This window comes from Microcaecilia unicolor, chromosome 3, assembly GCF_901765095.1.
Source record: "Microcaecilia unicolor chromosome 3, aMicUni1.1, whole genome shotgun sequence".
In the NCBI taxonomy this organism is placed as follows: Eukaryota; Metazoa; Chordata; class Amphibia; order Gymnophiona; family Siphonopidae; genus Microcaecilia; species Microcaecilia unicolor.
In genome coordinates, this window is record NC_044033.1 from 302487397 (window position 1) to 302508518 (window position 21122).

The 21122-nt window shown below is 42.6% G+C and overlaps 1 protein-coding gene across 16 annotated transcripts in view; it reads right to left on the minus strand.

Moving 5' to 3' along the window:
- The window catches only part of SENP1 (SUMO specific peptidase 1), a 347559-nt gene extending 329227 nt beyond the window's left edge, over positions 1-18332 (minus strand). For 7 of the 16 annotated variants that reach the window (XM_030198244.1, XM_030198253.1, XM_030198245.1 and 4 more), the window contains exons 1-2: positions 18064-18330; positions 11217-11263 (exon numbers count right to left, since the gene is read on the minus strand). In XM_030198244.1, the coding sequence (XP_030054104.1) occupies positions 11217-11220 (4 nt within the window). In that variant the 5' untranslated portion in view covers positions 11221-11263; positions 18064-18330. Of the gene's footprint in view, positions 1-11216; positions 11264-12826; positions 12869-13510; positions 13566-18063 lie in introns of all 16 variants that reach the window. The other 9 variants (XM_030198240.1, XM_030198249.1, XM_030198241.1 and 6 more) reach the window with 9 other exon arrangements.
- Between the last annotated feature and the right edge of the window lie 2790 nt (positions 18333-21122).

The following is a 21122-nucleotide window of genomic DNA, read 5'->3' on the forward strand; positions in this document are numbered from 1 at the left end:
CCTCTGATTTCGTCATATTTACCTTAAAGCCAGAGACCTCCGAATATTCACTAATGGCTCTCATAAGATTCGGGAAGGCATCCTGAGGCCGTGTGACAAAAAGCAGCACGTCGTCTGCGAACAAAGCCATTTTATGTTCTCTCCCTGCCACGTTGACCCCAGGAATGCCCTGATTTATTCTGACTCTAGAAGCAAAAGGCTCCATGACCATGGCGAACAGCATTGGAGATAAGGGGCAGCCTTGTCGCGTGCCTCTGTGGAGCGTGATCATATCAGAATTGCCCCCGTTTATCCTCACACATGCTTTAGGGGATTCATAAAAAGCTTGGATCCAGCCTCTAAACCGCGGCCCAATCCCAAATGTTTCCATTACCTTATACATAAACGGCCAATGTACTCTGTCAAAGGCCTTCTCAGCATCTAAGCTGAGAAGGCTCAGAGGCCTCTGATTTCGCTTGGCCAGGTACATTATATCTATCACACGCCGTATGTTGTCCATTGCCTTCCTGTACGCGACAAACCCCACCTGGTCTGGATGTATTATTGCCGGTAGTAAGGGCGCTAATCGATTAGCCAACACTTTGGCTAAAATTTTTACATCGGCGTTTAATACTGAAATTGGGCGATAGGAGCCACACTCTGTGGGATCCTTATCTGGCTTTGGCAGTACAGCTATCCATGCCTCCATCATAGACGGTGGCAATGGTTCACCCCTGCCAATCTGATTAAACAGGTCCGCCAGAAGAGGCGCCAATTCCAGAGCAAATTTCTTGTAAAATTCATTAGGAAGACCATCCAGCCCCGGAGATTTACAGGAAGGCAGGCCTTGAATAGCTTTTTGAATCTCAATTGGGGTCACTGGTTCTTCCAGCATGGCGCATTGCTGACTTGTCAGTGAGGGTAACTCACTGCCCTCCAAGTACTCATTAATAGCCTTTTCAGAAGGGTTAATATCTTGCGCGTACAAAGCTTGGTAGAACTCCCCAAAACGCCTACGTATGCTTTCTGAGGTGGATAGCATATCACCCTTCCCATCACGCACGTGTGTGATAGCACGATCCATTTTACGCCTCCGTAGCTGCATAGCAAGGAGACGGCCTGCCTTGTTGGTGAACTCATACGAGCTAACTTGCCTCCGCGATTGTAGAAAGCTAAGATGTTCGGAATATAAAGCATCCAGTTGCATTCTCGCTCCGCGTAATTCCTCCAAAACTATTGGGGAGCCTCTAGCCTTATGCCGCTGCTCCAAATGCTTAATTTTCTCCAGACAACTTGCCAACTGCAACCGTCGAACCTTCGCTCGTTTACTAGCTGTTTGCAAGAAAAAACCCCTCGAGACCGCCTTCATAGCATCCCAGACTATGTTTAATGGTGGTCCCGATTCAATGTTAAGTTCCAAATATTCCTTCAACACATGCCTACAGCCCTCTACCACCTCCGCGTCTAGCAATACATTTGCATTTAATGTCCACCTCTTATCCTTAACCTCAGCCTGAACGCCCGGCACCACCACCCATACCGGTGCGTGGTCCGATATAGTCATACTGCCTATACCCGCCTTTGGGCCTCTCTCAACCAAAGCGAGGTCTAGGAATATACAGTCAATTCGAGAGTAGGAGGCATGAACCGGCGAATAATATGTATAATCCCTTTCCGTTACGTGGTTCAACCGCCACACGTCCAACACACCCAGGGAGTACGCTAATGAGCCCAATGCTAATGACTCCTTGTTTTCTCTCTGTTGGCCATTTCCTGATCTATCTAGGGTTGGGTTCATGACAGCGTTAAAGTCACCTCCCAGAATTAATGAACCTTGTATGAATGTGGCGAGAGCATTTTTGATCTTAGTGAAGAAGGGCCCCTGATGATCATTTGGCGCATATACAGAGGCCAGAGTCAAATCCACCTGATCCAAAACTATGTGTAAAAACAAAAAACGCCCACCCGGGTCTCGCTTAATCCGCTTTACTTGGACTGCAAGCGACGAGTGGATCAACACTGCCACTCCACGTTTTTTGGAGCCGTCAGAGGACGAGGCAAAGAACGCTGTCGGATAGCTAGAGTGAGAGAGGAGTTTTTCATGTACCCTGCGGAGATGTGTCTCCTGCACTAATACTATCTGTGGTTGGAGCTGTGATAACTCCTTAAAAAACTTCTGCCTTTTCTGAGGCATGTTCAAGCCTTTGACATTATAAGATATAATTTTTAAATCAACACTCATATTTAGGTATGCATCCAAGTTGCGCCTAAAGGAGGTTCAGCAGATCTGGCCTCTTCAGTGGTAGGAGCTTCCTCCTGTACACAGCAAATCTTCCCCCCACCCCCCTCCCTCCCTCCCCCCAACCTCCCCCCGTCCCCCCTAGCCCTCCCTGACCCCTAACTTGAACACCAGCCAGAGGATCTATGTCCCCTGAATGGGATATGAGAAAGTGACCCACCAGTTCCCCAGCAACCCAGCCCAGCTGTCCCCCCACCCGTCCCGCACCCCTCTTTTATCTGCAGCTCTTTCCCTCCTCCTTACGTCCTGTCTCCTTTACAGCCCCATGTTTAACAATGAGCATTTATTAAATTATCCTATTCAGCTCTTCCATCTATTTCTCCACACATATCTTCCCCTTATTTCTACCTGCCTTATGACCTTATCCCCCCACAATTCCACTACACCCTCCCCCTTCCCTCTCTTTTGAGCTACACAATTAGCATGATATACATTAACCTTAACTTAAATACTGACTTTAGAGTCCATTTTGGCACGCTATAGTTATACCACAGTTGTCCAGCATATCCCATAGATCACCTCAGGATGACATGTCTGGCGCCAGCCGATCTCTCTGATCCTCCTAGCGTTCATTCAGGTCTCGGATGCCTCTCCTTTTCTTTTTGAGTTGCTCCGTTTGGTGGTCTCAGGAATCCGCTGCCATTTTTGTAATTTTTCTTTCGTCGCTGGCGCCAGCTCCCCCGGGGGCGCTCTCGTTGCAACTAGCCCCGCCGCATGCAGGATTTCCCAAGCCTCCGAAAGCAATTGGACTCTGTGTTTAGTTCCCTTCAGTTCAAAATTCAGTGAAAACGGGAATCCCCATCTGTATGACGAATGATGTTTAGTTAACACTTCCAATGCAGGTTTCATCTGGCGTCTCTGTTGTAACGTATACTGAGACAAGTCCTGGTACACCGAGATCTTGGCTCCATTGTATTCTAATTCCTGCACCTTCCGTGCACGGTTGATGATCTGCTCTTTGACCTCATACTTATGGAATCGGGCGATAATATCCCGTGATCTGCGTTCTTGTCTTTGGCCTAGGGCTCTGTGCGCTCTGTCCAATTCAATCATTATCGCCTCTGCATCGGGTCCCAGCAGGGTGGCGCACAGTGATTTTACTATCTGTGGAACATCTTCTATGTCTCCCCCTTCCGGGACTCCGCGAAAACGGAGGTTATTTCTCCTACCTCTGTTTTCAATATCGTCCAATTTATATGCTAATTCAGCATTCTTTACTTCCAAGGCCCTGAGTTGGGTTTCGTGCTGCTGTAGGGATTCAGAGTGATCCTCAAGCTTCTGCTCGGCTTCTTCAACTCTGCCCCCCAGTTCCCGAAGGTCCACGCTCATCACCTCCATGCGTTCCAGGATTTCTTCCTTGGACGCTTTGATGTCATCTTGTATGCTTGTTAAAAGCTGGCGAAGTTCGTTCGAAATGCCTTTTTTCGCCGGGGGCTGCCTGGACTCTGCTAAGGAGAGCGCGGAGTCTGAGTCCGACGGCGAGGCTCGTGCCCGAGACTCGTGGCGTTTCGGCGTTTTACTAGGCCCGCCGTTCGCTTGTCGCTCAGTCTCTTTATTCCGCGATTGACTCGCCTTACTCATATTTATCTGCTGTGGGAAGTTGATTCCATCCACTTTAGGTCGCCGATATAGCCGCTTGCCGATTTTATTTGCCGTTTATGGGCGCTATGAGCGGGAGCTCTAGAGCTAGGCTGCCGACATGGAAGGTGACGTCACTTCCTCCCTCACCGGCCCTTTTTAACTTAATGATGACACCTTTAGCCAAATCGCTATCCAACCAAGGACTCAACCCGTACATCTATGCAGACAATGTCACGATCTAAACGAAATCACTAATGAAATTAAACTGTCTCCAAATAACGAATTCATGGGCGGATGCATTCCAACTAAAGCTAAACACAGAAAAAACACAATGTCTCATTCCCTCCTCACAATACAACATGAACAAACCCACCACCATAAACACCCCAGACTACACCCTTTCCATCTCAGCCTGAAATTCTTGGAGTTACAATTGACCAAAATCTCACACTTGAAAGCCATGCGAGAAACACAGCAAAGAAAATGTTCCACTCAATCCGGAAACTCAAAAGAATCAAACCTTTCTTCCCAAGGGAAATATTCCGCAGCCTGGTACAATCTATGGTGCTAAGCCACCTAGACTACTGCAATGCCATCTATGCCGGATGCAAAGAACAAATCATTAAGAAACTTCAAATTGCCCAAAATACAGCAGACTCATATTTGGTAAAACAAAATACGAGAGTGCGAAATCCCTAAGAGAAAAACTACACTGGCTCCCACTAAAAGAACCAATTGCGTTCAAAGTTTGTACCCTGGTCCACAAAATCGTTCATGGTGAAGCCCCGATCTATATGTCAGACCTCATAGATCTGCCAACTAGGAACACAAAAAGATCAGCACGCACATTCTTGAATCTCCACTACCCCAGCTGCAAAGGACTTAAATATAAATCCACATATGCATCCAGCTCCTCCTACATAAGGGCGCAACTATAGAACGCACTACCAAAGGCCATAAAAACAATGCACGACCTATCTTCCGAAAACTACTGAAAAATGACCTATTCAAGAAGGCATACCGTAACGATGTATCCTAAATACTAGACAACTAGACTTTACATGAACTAGACTTTACATGAACTAGACAAAACCGAACTCTTCGTCCTTGACTGAAAACCTTGCTGCTATTAATGAAAGTTACGCAATACGCACTATCAATTTATCTCTCATGTCGGAAATGAACTTTCTATAGCTGACCATCTAACATGTTATAATTTACTCTTTCACTCAGGAACTTCTATGCACTACCACTTTGTTTTCTACTTTCCAATGTATGCGCCTTAATACAATAACATTTGTAATTCTCTACCTGGAAATGGCGATCGCCATTACGGCATAATGTAAGCCACATTGGGCCTGCAAATTGGTGGGAAAATGTGGGATACAAATTGCTACAAATAATAATAGGGAAAAGTCCAGCATCTTGATGGGTTTCCATATGGCATCAGTCAACTACCGCTGGCTTCGGTAATCCTTCTATGAAGCTAACTTCTCCTGCCCCTTCACAGACAGTGCTGAAGCCAACAAACTGCTTCCCAATCTCAGTAGCACCAATCTATATCTGCAGTAAAGGTACTATATTGAAGAGAGGGGCTATGGCAGGTTTGGGAGAAAACAGGTCAGTATTTGAGGAGCTGTTCATTAAGCAGACTAGCACAAAGGGGTTGCTTAGCACTGAGGAAGACGACAGTCCCCTAACTCCCAAAAAAGATGTGAAGACATGGAGCTGGACCCGAGTAGAGTATGGTCTGAAAAAGACTGATCTGTGAAAGGTTGAACCATGTACCTCTATACACTGCATTCAAAGAAGTAACAAAAATATTGTTCAGAATGTGCTCTACTCATTTGAGGAGTATATTCTATGCTGGAACAAGCTCAAGGTGTTGTGAGGGGTGCACACAAACTATAAGTTTCTTACAGATGTGGTAGAAGTGCCTGAGGCTGCACAAATTTTGAGAAGAGGTCAGAGAGATGATTAGAGACATTACTGGGTAGAACGTGATAGAGCCTAAATGCTACCTACTGAAAGCAATACCATCAGGGATTAGAGAAAAGGAGAGTCGTTTGACTATCACTTCTCACAGCCACTAGAGACATTTCCTATTGGGAGGAATGGGGAGCTATTGACAGGGATTGGAACCTGTGACAATATTTCAGCTGTGCAATAGCAGAAAATAACCTAAAGAAAAAATGAGTAGGCCCTTCCAAGTACGATACAAAGTAGAAAGGTACATGAAAAAGTCAAGAAAGGCCAATGAATAGATACGCTAATAATGCTGGATGAAGAGGGGGAAGGTGGAGGGGGTATCAGGCGAGTTCCCACGCAGACAGTTTCCCCTGAGACAATTCCCACCTAGAACTCCCCCCCCTCTTCCCGGACATTTCCCACCCTCCCTAGCCTGTAGCTTCTTTCTTTTATCGGGTCCCATAAGTCCTGGCTTTTTTTTTTTTGCTTTTTTTTTTTTTTTTTTAACAGCGTCTGAAACGAGGAGATTAGAGCAGCATACGGATGTACACAGAGGACGTATAATAATGGAATAACTTTTCATAGGTAGAGTAGTAATTTGTTATAAATATTTATTTATTGCATTTGTATCCCACATTTTCCCACCTATCTGCAGGCTCAAAGTGGCTTTCATAGTTTTGTTAACATTGTCATTACAGGATATTAGATACAGTTGATGTTGTGCAGAGATTAAGCGAGGGAAGAGTGAAGAGGGAAGGGAGTGATTAGGGTAGATGTGTAAGGTGGGCTTTTAAACTAATTGGATTGCTGAGGTGGATTAGTGAGGTTATTGGTTCTCATTGTAGGCTTTGTTAAAGAAATATGTTTTCAGAGATTTGCGAAAGATAGTTATTTCGTCGCTTGTTTTCAGATCTGTAGGTAGTGCATTCCATAGCTGCGTGTTCATGTAAGAGAAGGTAGTAGCATGCATCAGCTTGTATTTTACAGCTTTACAGCTGGGGAAGTGCAGGTTGAGAAATTTGCGGGATGATCTTGTGGCATTTCTGGGAGGTAGGTCCACGAGGTTTAGCATATAGATTGGGGCGTCTGCGTGAATGATTTTGTGTACAATTGTGCAGACCTTGAACGCAATGTGTTCCTTAAGTGGGAGCCAGTGAAGTTTCTCTCTTAAGGGTTTTGCACTTTCATATTTGGTTTTTCCAAATACGAATCTGGCGGCAGTATTTTGGGCAGTTTGGAGTTTTTTTGATAGTCTGTTCTTTGCAGCCAGCGTACAGTGCATTGCAGTAGTCCAGATGACTTATTACCACTGACTGTACTGGAGTGCGGAAGATGTATCTCGGGAAGAACGGTTTCACTCTTGAGTTTCCACATGGAGTAGAACATCTTTTTCGTTGTGTTTTTCACGTGGTCATCAAGAGTGAGGTTTCGATCAATGGTGACTCCAAGAATTTTCAAGTTTCCTGAGACAGGAAGAGAACAGTATGGTGTGGTTATGGTGGAGAAAGTTTTTGTGTTATGTTGTGAGGTGAATACAAGACATTGTTTTTTTTCTGCGTTCAGTTTTAATTGGAATGCATCTACCCATGTGTGCATTGTTTGTAGGCTTTCGTTGAGCTCATTGGTGATTTCATTTAGATCTTGTTTGAATGGGATGCAGATTGTGATGTCATAAGCATATATGTAGGGGTTGAGGTTTTGATTGGCTAGAAGTTTGGCTAAAGGTATCATCATTAGGTTGAATAAGGTTGGTGAGAGGGGGGATCCTTGAGGGGCTCCACATTCAGGTATCCATGGGGGTGATCTATCCACATTCGTTGTTACTTGGTATGATCTTGTCAGGAATCCTTTGAACCATTTGAGAACTACGCCTCCTACTCCGAAGTATTCTAGAATATGTAGTAGTATTTCATGATTAACCATGTCGAAGGCACTGGACATGTCGGACATGTCGAATTGTAAGAGGAGTATGTTACCAGTTGCATTTGTTTGAATGAGTTCATTGCTGACACTAGGACAGTTTCGGTACTGTGATTCGATCGAAATCCCGATTGAGCTTCATGCAGAATTGAGTGTTTATTTAGGTATTCAGTAAGTTGTTTCGTCACTATGCCTTCCATAAGTTTGGTTATAAGTGGAATGGACGCTACTGGGCGATAGTTGGTTAGGTCCATGGTGCTTTTCTTAGAATCTTTCGGTAGCGAAGTAGGATGTTTCCTTTATCCGTGGGAAAGAGCCCATTTTGAAGCCTGTGATTTACGTGGTTCATGAGGTATGTTTTGAATTGTTTGGGTGCGGATCTTATTAGACTATTAGGGCAAATGTCTAATTTGCATTGCGATTTGGCGTATTTTCTGAGCCAGTGTGAGATTTCATTTCGTGAGAGCGAGTCAAAGTTGGTCCATGATCGATCTGCTGGGTATTCACCGGGTTTTGAGTCTAGACATTCAAGGATGTTTGTGTAGTCCGTTATATTGGTAGGTATCATGTGTCGGAGCTTTATGATTTTTTTCCTTGAAGTAATTTGCAAGATTGATTGCTGATGGGGTATCTGTGTTGTTGGTGGTAACCGTAGTGGTATTTAGGAGATTGTTTACGAGTGAGAAGAGTTTGTGTGTATCCTTGTAGTTTGGTCCTATTTTGGTTTTGTAATAAGTCCTTTTGGTTTGTCTGATGGTGTATTTGTATTTTCTTTGTAGTTGTTTCCAGTCTTTGAATGTGTGTTTGTCTTTTTTCTTTCTCCATGCTCTCTCTCGTCTTCTGACTTGTGTTTTTAGTTCTTTCAATTCTTCGTTAAACCATGGTATTGAGTTTTTTCTATGTGATGTTCTGGTTTGAAGTGGCGCTATTTTGTCTAGTATTGTTCTTCATCTGTTATCCCATTCTTGAAGAAATTGGGGTGAGTCTGTAGGTGTTGTCCATTCGTCAGTGTAGAATTGTTGCCAGAATATTAGTGGGTCTATTTTGCCTCTCGTAATATAGGTTTGTTGTGTCTTTTTTATTCTCCAGTGGAGGGAAAGGTTTGCACTATAGTGATCGGACCATGGCCTGGTTGTCCATTTTGTGTCTATTAGTGTAAAATTTGGTTCTGATGAGAATTTGTGGGTGATGATGTCTAGTGTATGTCCTTTGTTATGGGTGGGTTGTGTGTTTGGCCATTGGAGTTCCCATAGTTGGAGGAAGTCTCTGTATTCGCGTGCATTGTTTGAGTTAGTATCTTCAAGATAAAGGTTGATGTCTCCTGCTATGAGAAGATTCTGGGTGGAAACACAAGTATTCGATATGAAGTCCAGAAGGTGCATTTGTAGGTCTTGCCAATTACCCGGGGGTCTGTAAAATAAGATTAGATTTAGGTGATCACGTAAGTTGGAATGGTTGATTCTGACTGAGGCTATTTCAAGTTGGGGAAGAATAGATTCTGTTGTTGTTGCGACTATGAATTGAGATTTATAAATTATTGCTATGCCTCCTCCTCTTTTTCCTTCTCTTGTCCAGTGTGTAATTTTGTATCCTGGAGGACAGAGCTCTAGGATTATTGGATCTTTGGGGTCATGGATCCAAGTTTCGCTGATAAGTAGGAAATCGAGATGGTCAGCTGTAATCCAGTCGGTTAGTATTGTGGTTTTATTGACTGCCGATCTGGCATTGATGTATCCTATTTGTATTTTGTTGGTGGTGTTCAGTTGGGTTATCAGTGTGTCATTTTAAGAGGCTGAATTAGGTTGAAAGCTAGTTTGGGGGTGTGTATGGGGGGGGGGGGCATTGTCCTCCCACATGAACTGCACTTTGTATTTATCTATTTATGCCATTTAGATCCCAGATTAAACATGAATTAGGTTGAAACCTAGTTTAGGGGGGGGGGCTCCCCACATAAATTGAATGTCTGGAAGGGGAAAGGGATGTATAAAAGATAAAGTTTTGGGGAGAGGTGTGAGGGGTAACTGGCCAACCAATGTGGAAGAGAAAAGGGAGGGAGATTATTTGTCCTAGTGTTTTTTGTGTTATGGGTGGGAATTGCCCTCCCTGATGTGGTGGGAATTGTCCTGGTGGGAACTGACCTAGAACCGTGGAGGAATATACGGAAGTGGGAATTTTCAAAGAAAATATGGACAAAGGCTATGGTATTCAAAATACCTTTGAGTTGACTTCTTAAAAACTTTAGTCTTCAAGATATGCTGAGATATTAAAATGTATTGAAAAATGTGAAATACTGTCTGTCAAAACACATAAAAGTGAACCCAAACCAAAGAAACAAGAATTTACAGGAAACCCAATAAGAAAAAAAATACAGATAGCAAAAATTAGTCCACAAACCCAAGGATAGAGAGAAGATATAGAAATCAGTTGGGAGTTATACAGGAAAAGGAAACTGTCAGCATTGGCCTAACTGAGGCTTCATGGCCTACTCTGTCAACTAAAGAACTCTGGGAGAGCAGCTCTGACATTCTCCCCCTCCCTTCCTAATCTGATCCCTGGGAATGTCAGTGAAAGACATGATGTCTACTAACACCTGTGCTTCCGAGAAATAAAACCAGAACCAATGCTCAGGAAAAAGAATTTAAAAAACCACTGGATCCATAAACTGTGCCTTCACAGGAATTCACATTTCCTGCTGAATCAGGAGACATTGGATCAAAACAAACCAAATTACATCACAGGCCAGTACCTGGGAAAAAGTTCAGTTATATAAACTCAGAGAGGAACAAAGAGAAGGTCTCACACACACACACACCTTCAGACACCCATCCAACACACCCCTTCCCACCTACAGCCATTCCACACATCCCCCTGCTCAACACAGACATTCATTCACTGACAGACATCAGGCAGACCCCGCAACACACAGAAGCAGTGCTGTACTATCTTTCTGCCCTAAGTGCTGTAAGCCCATTTCTAGATAAAATACCTTTTGGGTCAAACCACCCATGGGTGTTGTATTATTGTACTACAAAACCCACTGCCCCTAAGAAGTGGACCTGGGACCAACAGAAAGGCACTGAGAACCAGACAATGCCAAAGGCTGACATCCGACCTCTGGGGCTATAACTAACAGAAACCATATTCTTTCTGCTGCTTGACCAAATTTACATACCTTTCCAATCAGACTTAAAAAAAAAAAAAAAAAAAAGATAAAAAATGCTTCACCTGCCACTACAATTTAACTTGAACACAGTGTAAGGTATAAAATAAATAACTGATTAACCAAAGAGCAGCATATGGTTCAGATCATCAACTGAAAACAGTGAAAAGTTTATTTAAAGAAAACAAAACAATTATTATATTGCATTAATTGCCGAACATAAAAATCACACACCAACATACAAGTTATTGATGCATTATAGAATTTTGCACAATACATATAATATGGAAATAGGGTGAGAAATCTTACCCATATCAAGCCCTTTTACATTGCTAGTATTAACCAAGTTCAAGATTCTAGAAAAAGAAAAGAAAAAAAAAGAAATATTTCTTAACATTAGATGTGTATGTTGCAGTGAATACAGACTGTCTAACCTCCAAGAGAGGTTCCTCTCAGGGCTTTGGTGTCGGAAGCAATTTTGGGTGGAGTCAAAGTCAATAAAAACGTACCAACTCCAGCTTCAAAACAAAAAAAATGTTTATCATTTTATACTTATATATCTTTGTCCTGGAACTAAAGTTCTATTTACCAGTACTTCAGATTCAGGAAAAAAAAAATTTTAAGCCTAATATCAGACAGAGTCAGAGTTGAAGATTTGGTGTTTTGGTTACTTTATTATCCACTATTTGCATTCTACCAGACCATCCAAGCTATTAAAGGCTACCATCCAAACTCTGTAAAAATGTTGCCTGAACATCAAGCCTCCTCAGCTTCAACAGAATGGAACAATTTACCCACATCTGTCAACTAGGACTTTGAGGCCCTTTTACCAAAGCTTAATTTGTACTAACAGATAATAGCATGCGCCAAGTAGTCAATAGTTATAAAACTGGACAATATATAGCATGCACTAATACCCATTAGCACATGCTAAACTTTATTATTATTATTACTACATTTGTATCCCACATTTTCCCACCTTTTTGCAGGCTCAATGTGGCTTACACAGTACCGTAAACTGCGTTAGCCGATTCCGGTATGAACAAATACAGGATTGAACAATACAAGGTGAAATTGTGGTAGAATGGGTTGCATGCATGGTAAATACAATTGGGGGAACTAGAGAGGGCGAGGAAGACTGGGTATGTCCATTACAGTCTTTGGTTATGTGGTGTCACAGGTATCCAGGTTTTTTTTATGTTGGGTCAGTGGGGTATGCTTTTCTGAACAGGTCTGTCTTTAGTAGTTTCCGGAAATTTAGGTGATCGAACGTAGTTTTTACTACTTTTGGTAGTGTGTTCCATAGTTGTGCGCTTAAGTAGGAAAAGCTAGATGCATTAAGTGGATTTGAATTTGAGTCCTTTGATGCTTGGGTAGTGGAGGTTTAGGTATGATCGTGCTGATTTTATGGTGTTTCTGGTTAGCAGGTCGATCAGGTCTGTCATGTACCCAGATACTTCGCCATAGATGATTTTGTCGACTGTTGTGCAGATTTTGAAAGCGATACGTTCCTGAATTGGAAGCCAGTGCAATTTTCTCGCAGTGGTTTGTCGCTGTCAAAATGCGTTTTTCCAAATTTGGGCCCTTTCACCTTCATTGTGGCACCTGCTGGGGGGAGGCTGCCCCTGCCTCCCAGCTCCCTCTGTGCACCACTTGTCATGGTACCACTGAGACTCCCGGAACCTGCCTTCCACTGAACCTCAATCATGAGCTTGTCCTCCAACAACCTAGGGATCTTGGCTCCCTAAACCTTTCACCAACTTATCAAGCTCCCTGAAAGGGAAGCCTGCTCAGCTTAGACTTGGATGCCATTTCTGCAGACCAGTTCCACAACCAGAAGTGCAATCTCCTTTGCTGCAGCTCAGACTACACTCCTAAGCATACTCACATTCAGGTCACATAAAGAAGTACATGCCTACCTGTCACCAAGTATTGAGTGGGGTCGTTTTATAGAAGTTCTTCTGGACAGACAAAAAAAAAAAAAAAAAAAAAGGTTTACCAATGGAAAATCTTTATAAAGTTACCCCTTTTGCATCTACTGAGGGGGGGGGGTGGGGTGGAGAACAGTAAGCTGGTCCCAAATTTGTAATCTAAGCAATGAAAACAACTTGTCCAAGATTACACAAGTAGTGTCTGTAGAATTCTAACCCTGTTTTCCCTGGTTCTCAGCCTGCTGCTTTAAACATAAGGCACAATTTCTGTACTCCAATACTCTGTATGAGCTCCCATTTCAAAATTAATTTCTGCAAACATCAGATTTAAGACTCCGCTCTCCATTACTGTCCTTTATACAAAATGAAAACAAAAAGAAAGAGCCTTAGAATAAAAAGCAAATTTAACTACTGTAGATACGTGCAATCACTAGTGTTAAGTCATTTGGACCACTGCAACTCCATCTATGCCGGATGTAAAGCCCAAATTATTAAAAAGCTCCAGACAGCCCAAAATACTGCAGCCAGATTCATATTTGGAAAAGCAAAATATGAAAGCGCCAAACCCCTTAGAGAAAAACTACACTGGCTCCCACTAAAAGATCTGCAACCTGGTTCATAAAATCATTCACAGAGAGGCCCCAATATGTATGTCAGACCTCATAGACCTACCTGCAAAAAACACAAATAGTTCTTCATGCACTTTCTTAAACCTCCATTACCCCAACTGTAGAGGACAAATACAAATCATTATATGCATCCAGCTTCTCCTACATGCTGACCTGTGTCTGTACCTGAACCAAACTCCTGCAAAAGTAAAGCAAATTCTGACCTTTTAAATTCTAAACTTCTCAATTTTCTGGCTATAGGTGAGATACCTGATATTCTCTTTAATTTAATGCTTATTGCTTAATTTGCCCTGTGAAACCTCTTATTTTCTCTCTCTTCCTGCCAAGCTCTGATAGAGAGGGAGGCTGCATTGCATTGTATTGAGGCTCTAAAGTGCATTTTACATTGTTGAAACTGATATAATTATTGGGAATATCTGGATTTATATTACAACAAGGAAAGTTTTATAGTCTAGGGCAATTTTGAAAGTTACATCATTTGAAAATTCTTTGACCAGACTGTACCATTTCTGGTCCCATCCAGAGAATTGCCTTGATAACAGCATTTAGCTGACCCATTGCTCCATTACAGCACTGTGATGCTCCTAAAAATAAAACTGAGGCAGAGGAAAAAGCAATAAAGTTGGAACAAAAAGATATGAAGGTACCCAAAGTGGAAAGACACCCCCAAATCACTAATGTTGAAACACATACCAGGAAATATAGATGGAAAGCGATGGCCACAAATGCTCGTAGTCTAAGCAATAAAGTTCATGACCTTCAAGCCCTGATGTTGGAGGCAGACTTATACGTTGCTGCAATCACGGAGACATGGCTCAATGGTTCCCATGAATGGGATGCAAACATACCAGGCTATAATCTATTTAGGAAGGATAGAGAGGGTCGAAAAGGTGGAGGAGTAGATCTGTATGTAAAGAATGATATCATGGCGACTGAAATGACAGGGACCTGGGGAAAAGAAGAAGCGATATGGATCACCTTAAAAAGAAAGGATAGAACATCTGTCCATGTTGGTGTTGTCTACAGACCCCCGACACAATTAGAGGAACTAGATAAAGATCTGATTGCAGATATTCAAAAATTAGGAAAGAAAAAAGAGGTTCTGTTGATGGGAGATTTCAATCTGCCGGATGTAGATTGGAAGGTTCCGTCTGCAAAATCGGAAAGAAGTAGAGAGATTGTGGATGCTTTCCAAAGTGCTCTGCTCAGACAAATGGTGACGGAACCCACGAGGGAGGGAGCGACGTTGGATCTGGTGCTCACAAATGGGGATAGTGTGTCAAATGTCCGAGTGGGTGCACACCTGGGAAGCAGTGACCATTAAACGGTTTGGTTTGATATGACGGCTGAATTGGAGGGCAGTCACTCTAAACTCAAAGTCCTGGATTTCAAGCGTGCTGACTTTAGTAAAATGGGGGAATACCTGAGGAAGGAGCTGATGGGCTGGGAGGATGTACAAGAAGTGGAAGGACAGTGGTCCAGGCTGAAGGAAGTAATAAATAGGGCCACAGACCTTTATGTAAGGAGGGTAAATAAAAGCAAGAGAAAAAGGAAACCGATATGGTTCTCCAAGAAAGTGGCTGAGAAAATAAAGGCTAAAGAGTTAGCGTTCCAGAAATGTAGAAAATCTGAAGAAGAGGAACACGGGGAAGAATACCGGGTGAAACTGAAAGAAGCCAAGAGAGAGATATGTCTGGCGAAGACGCAAGCGGAAGAACAAATGGCTAGAAATGTAAGGAGAGGAGACAAAAATTTCTTCAGGTATATTAGTGAAAGGAGAATGACTAAAAAGGGAATTGTGAGACTAAAAGATACAGCGAAACGCTATGTAGATAATGAGGAAGAAAAAGCCAATTTGCTAAATAGATACTTTTGTTCTGTTTTCACTGAAGAAAATCCTGGAGAAGGACCGAGAGGTACTGGCAAAAGTACACCTGAGAATGGAGTGAATAGAGCACCGTTCACGGAAGAGAGTGTGTATCAACAACTTGGAAAGCTAAAGGTGGACAAAGCCATGGGACCGGACGGGATCCACCCCAGAAAATTGAGGGAGCTCAGAGAGGTTCTGGCAGGTCCTCTTAAAGATTTGTTTAATAAATCCTTGGAGACGGGAGAGGTTCCGAGGGATTGGAGAACGGCGGATGTGGTCCCTCTTCACAAAAGTGGTGATAGGGAAGAAGCTGGAAACTACAGGCCGGTAAGCCTCACTTCAGTTATTGGAAAAGTAATGGAAGCCATGCTGAAGGAAAGGATAGTGAATTTCCTGGAAGCCAATAAGTTGCAAGATCTGAGACAGCATGGTTTTACCAGAGGGAAATCGTGCCAAACGAATCTCACTGAATTCTTTGATTGGGTAACTGGAGAATTAAATCATCAATGTGCTATAGACGTAATCTACTTAGATTTTAGCAAAGTTTTTGACACGGTTCCCCACAGGAGGCTCTTAAATAAACTCAATGGGCTGAAGATAGGTCCCGAAGTGGTGAACTGGATTAGGAACTGGTTGACGGACAGACGACAGAGGGTGGTGGTAAATGGAGTTCGCTCGGAGGAGGGAAAGGTGAGTAGTGGAGTGCGTCAGGGATCGGTGCTGGGGCCGATTTTGTTCAATATATTTGTGAGTGACATTGCCGTAGGGTTAGAAGGTAAAGTTTGCCTATTTGCGGATGATACTAAGATTTGTAACAGAGTGGACACCCGGGAGGGAGTGGAAAGCATGAAAAAGGATCTGAGGAAGCTAGAAGAATGGTCTAAAGTTTGGCAATTAAAATTCAATGCGAAGAAATGCTAAGTGATGCACTTAGGGAGTAGAAACCCAAGAGAGACTAATGTTTTAGGCGGTGAGAGTCTGATAGGTACTGAGGGGGAGAGGGATCCTGGGGTGATAGTATCCGAGGATCTGAAGGCGACGAAACAGTGTGACAAGGCTGTGGCTGTAGCGAGAAGGTTGCTAGGCTGTATAGAGAGAGGTGTGATCAGCAGAAGAAAGGAAGTGTTGATGCCCCTGTACAAGTCGTTGGTCAGGCCCCACCTGGAGTATTGTGTTCAGTTTTGGAGGCCGTACCTTGCGAAGGATGTTAAAAAAATGGAAGCGGTGCAAAGAAAAGCTACGAGAATGGTACGGGATTTGCGTACCAAGACGTATGAGGAGAGACTTGTTGACCTGAACATGAATACCCTGGAGGAAAGGAGGAACAGGGGTGATATGATACAGACGTTCAAATATTTGAAAGGTATTAATCCGCAAACAAATCTTTTCCGAAGATGGGAAGGCGGTAGAATGAGAGGACATGAAATGAGGTTGAAGGGGGGCAGCCTCAGGAAAGATGTCAGGAAGTATTTTTTCACAGAGAGGGTGGTGGATGCTTGGAATGCCCTCCCGCAGGAGGTGGTGGAGATGGTATCGGAATTCAAACATGCATGGGATATGCATAAAGGAATCCTGTGCAGAAGGAATGGATCCTCAGAAGCTTAGCCGAAATTGGGTGGCGGAGCAGGTGGGGGGAAGAGGGGTTGGTGGTTGGGAGGCGAGGATTGTGGAGAGCAGACTGATACGGTCTGTGCCACAGCCGGTGATGGGAGGTGGGACTGGTGGTTGGGAGGCAGGAAGTACTGCTGCGCAGACTTGTACGGTCTGTGCCCTGAATAAGGCAGGTACAAATCAAGGTAAGGTTTACAGATATGTTGTCTTGTTGGGCAGACTGGATGGACCGTGCAGGTCTTTTTCTGCTGTCATCTACTATGTTACTATGTACGCAACTGTGGAACGCACTACCAAATGCCTTAAAAACGCATGATTTGACTGCCTTCCGGAAGTCACTGAAGACTAACTTGTTCAATGAGACTTATAAAAAGAATCCTTCATAAAAGACTTACCATCAAATCTGTACTAGAACTAATCAAAACTGAACTCTTTAATTTGGTTACTTTAATCACACTATTATCTAACGTTATACTTTATTCTCTATCTTACATATCTGTTATGAATTACTTATTTCTTTACTTCTAATTTTCTTGATATCCTATGTACCTTAATTGTAATAATACTCTGTTCTTCTCAATCCGTTAATGGTGATTGTCATTGAGGCATAATGTAAGCCACATTGAGCCTGCAAAGAGGTGGGAAAATGTGGGATACAAATGCAGCAAATAAATAAAGCCCATCACCCTCATATTACAAAAAAGGAAAGAAAAAAAAAAGAAAACACTAAAAAACAAAGTAACACAACCCTAATGGTCTAATGTAGAGCTAAAATACCTTTTAAACTTATATCATGTAGAGATAGTATGAATAGAAGTTCCCAAACTTTGTCCTGACTCCTGGAGGCACCCCAGCCAGTCAGATTTTCAGGATACCCACAAAGAATATTCACTGAATATTCATGAGAGAGATTTTCATGCACTGCCTCCACTGTTGCAAATGTATCTCATGAATATTCACTGTGGATATACTGAAAACCCGACTGGCTGCAGGTTTACAAAACACTGGTAGCCAAACATTACTAGTTTGTCCCTTACCACATCTTTAAATGTTTCAAGACTTAGACTTGTGAAAGAAGAGCGGGAAAACAGAGAAAGTGCTACAAACAGACTTACCCAAAATTGGAAGGCAGCAAAGGCAGAAAGAAGAAGCTAAACAGAAAATAAAAGGGTCTTATCCAACCGAGTTACCACACTGTCAGTAAACCAACTGGGAACAGACACATTAACGCCAAAACCTAAGCGAACCCGTACCCTAGCTTTTAAAAAGAATTCACACCCCGGGAGCCTACCCAATTACACGCGCACATAATTTACAAACGTCCGCACCGGTCCTGGAAAGAACGGTTAGCTCACGAAAGGCTTCGGCGGCCTTCAGGTAACCTGTGCTGTGACGTTACCTGCTTCATGCGCATGCGCGAAGCACCCACAGCCCGCCGTTCCTTTCAGATCACTAATGGACTCACGGAAATTTGATTGAGAACAGAAGGCGGCATGACGTCAAAACGTTGAAGCCACTTGGGTTAGTCTCTATGTTTACCCCTCCTCGCGAAGCCGTCCTTCTGCGTACACTCAAAACAAACAAACAAACCTATGAGGTGCTGCATTCTTGTTGTTGCTCTTTATTGTTGGCAGCATTTTTATTTAATCTCACTTATATTTTCAATCATTCCAGTTTGTGCAGCATAGGGATGTACAAAGAGGAAGTATAATAACAGAATAACTTTCATGGGTATAATAGTAATTTGTTTATAAATCGTAATCAGTGCTATAGAAATGCTAAATAGTAGTAGTAGTGTGACATTTGGAGGGGCCGGTTATAGTCGACACCCTAGGATGCGTTATATTCGTGCAGAGATTTTTTTTTTCTCCTGGTAAAGGTCCACTACATCATGTTTTGAAAATCAGGTGCTCAACATTCAGAGTTTCTATTTATGTATGTATGTAGTTATTTATGGCAGTTATATCCCATATTAAACATGAATTAGGTTGAAACCTGGGAGCATTTAAAATCTTTTTTTCTCCTGTGCCTAAATCAAAAGAGAAAGATAGTTTGTGGCAGGGCTTTTTTTGAGGGGGTACTGAGTACCGGCACCTTTTTCATTGTCTGCTAAAATTGACTCATGGTCCCTAAGTTATAGTAAAAGAGCTCAGGCTCTACACACCAATTCTGCCTTTTCATAGATTCTGTGACTGGTTGCAGGGGGCCTGGCTATTGTGGGGTGGGTCCCTCAGTGATCACCCCCCTGAAGGATGGCCTGGCATTTGAGTACGGGCACCTTTTTTGCTAGAAAACACACACTGGTTTGTGGGAACTTGGTCCTTGTATTTTGTGGAGTGCAGTGGTATATTATAAAAATGCACTTAATATTGTTTATTGCTGTTTAAAAGAAATATGTTAAATAATGAGGGCAGAGCTACCTTCATGCAATAGTCCAGAGTCAGTAAATGTGCCAACATTTTCCAGTCTGTGATATATATTTATTTCTTCTTCAAGTCAATTTTCAATAGCATTTTCTCAGTTATTACCCAATACAATTATAATGCTAATTAATAAGTTTTGGATGTTACTGAATTCTTACTCTGTATTTCCAGTTTTGAGCACAGTATAAGTAACCAAAAGGACATAAGTAAAACAAAACCAATGGACTGCATCGGGGGCTTAAAGGCAATTTAGCTATATTCAAACAAATGAGAGATCTGCATGAAACAAAATATGTATTTTTATTATTTTGGTTTATGAAAACCACTTGTCCCTGAAGCATGCTAAAAAAAACCAGAACAATCCATTTGTTAAAAAAAAGAGACGAGGTGAAGATGTGGTTCCATGTGCCCCAAAGCAGTCAATAGAAATAGAATAAAATATAGAAAAGAAAATAAGATACCTTTTTTATTGGACTAACTTAATACATTTTTGATTAGCTTTTGAAGGTAGCCCTTCTTTGTCAGATCAGAAATAAGCAAAATTTTTAAGTACCAGCACATATAAGTGAAACATCAAAGGTGTTGCACTTTTATATGCTGTTACTTATCAAAATTTGCTTAGTTCTGATCTGACGAAAAAGGGCTACCTTCGAAAGCTAATCAAAAATGTATTAAGTTAGTCCAATAAAAAAGGTTATCATCTTCTTTTCTATGTAATAATTTATTCTATTTCTATTGACTGCTTTTAGAAGTGGACTAACAGGCAGTGGCGTAGCCACAGGTGGGCCGGGGCCCATCCACTTAGGGCTCAGGCCCACCCAACAGCAGCACATATTTAGTGTTAGCTAGTGGGGATCCTAGGCTTGCTTCACCAGCTGAAGACCTCCCCCTGATGGTGCTGAAAACACTGCTTTCAGCAGTCTAAGCTTCCTAAGCTGCTGATACTGGCCTCATCACATGGGGGAGGGGGCGAACACTTGGTGCCCACCCACTTCTTGACTAGGCCCACCCAAAATATGCTGTCTGGCTACACCCCTACTAACAGGGCTACCACATCTCTCTAATCATGTGCCCCAAAGAAAGGAGAGTTTAAGTTTACTTCCCATCTTTATAATACGAGGTTTCCCAAGGCAGATTGCAACAACAGTTAAGATGAACCCATCAGTACACAGGATATCCTTTCTGAACTACAGAAGAGTAGAAAAACGAGCACAACATACAGCCTTTATTAGTGCCGTTTCCACTGGCTACAATAGTTTTTGAAGCTGTTTTAGTGATATTCAGTTTTGATTTCATGATATTTATCTACAGATGGGACGCTTCCAAAAATAAAGCACTGCTTATCCAACTGGCACAGCTTTTGACTTTTTACAGACGCATAGGCAGTCCATTATTGCTAATAATCTTTTACTATTGCTTTCTGTAGTGACTCCGCCTATTGGCTTCAAACTAGATAGCCTCGTACCGTGTCCTGTTTTTTGTTTTTTTTTTCAATCTAACTTCCGTGGACCCAACACAGGCTACAGTGTTGTAAAAAAAAACTCCCCGTCCGTCCCTCCCCGCCCTTTACATACGAATTGTTCAGCCAGTGGCGTACCGAGGGGATTATGGTCCTTAGACGCTAGAAACTCAGGGTCCAGGCAGATCTGTACGAAATTTAAAGCTCATTTGGATATCTCTCTTCGTTCTCCCCGTCACGGCCCTCTTTACATTTCCGGGCCGGTAACAGCCAAAGTGATAGGCAGCAATAA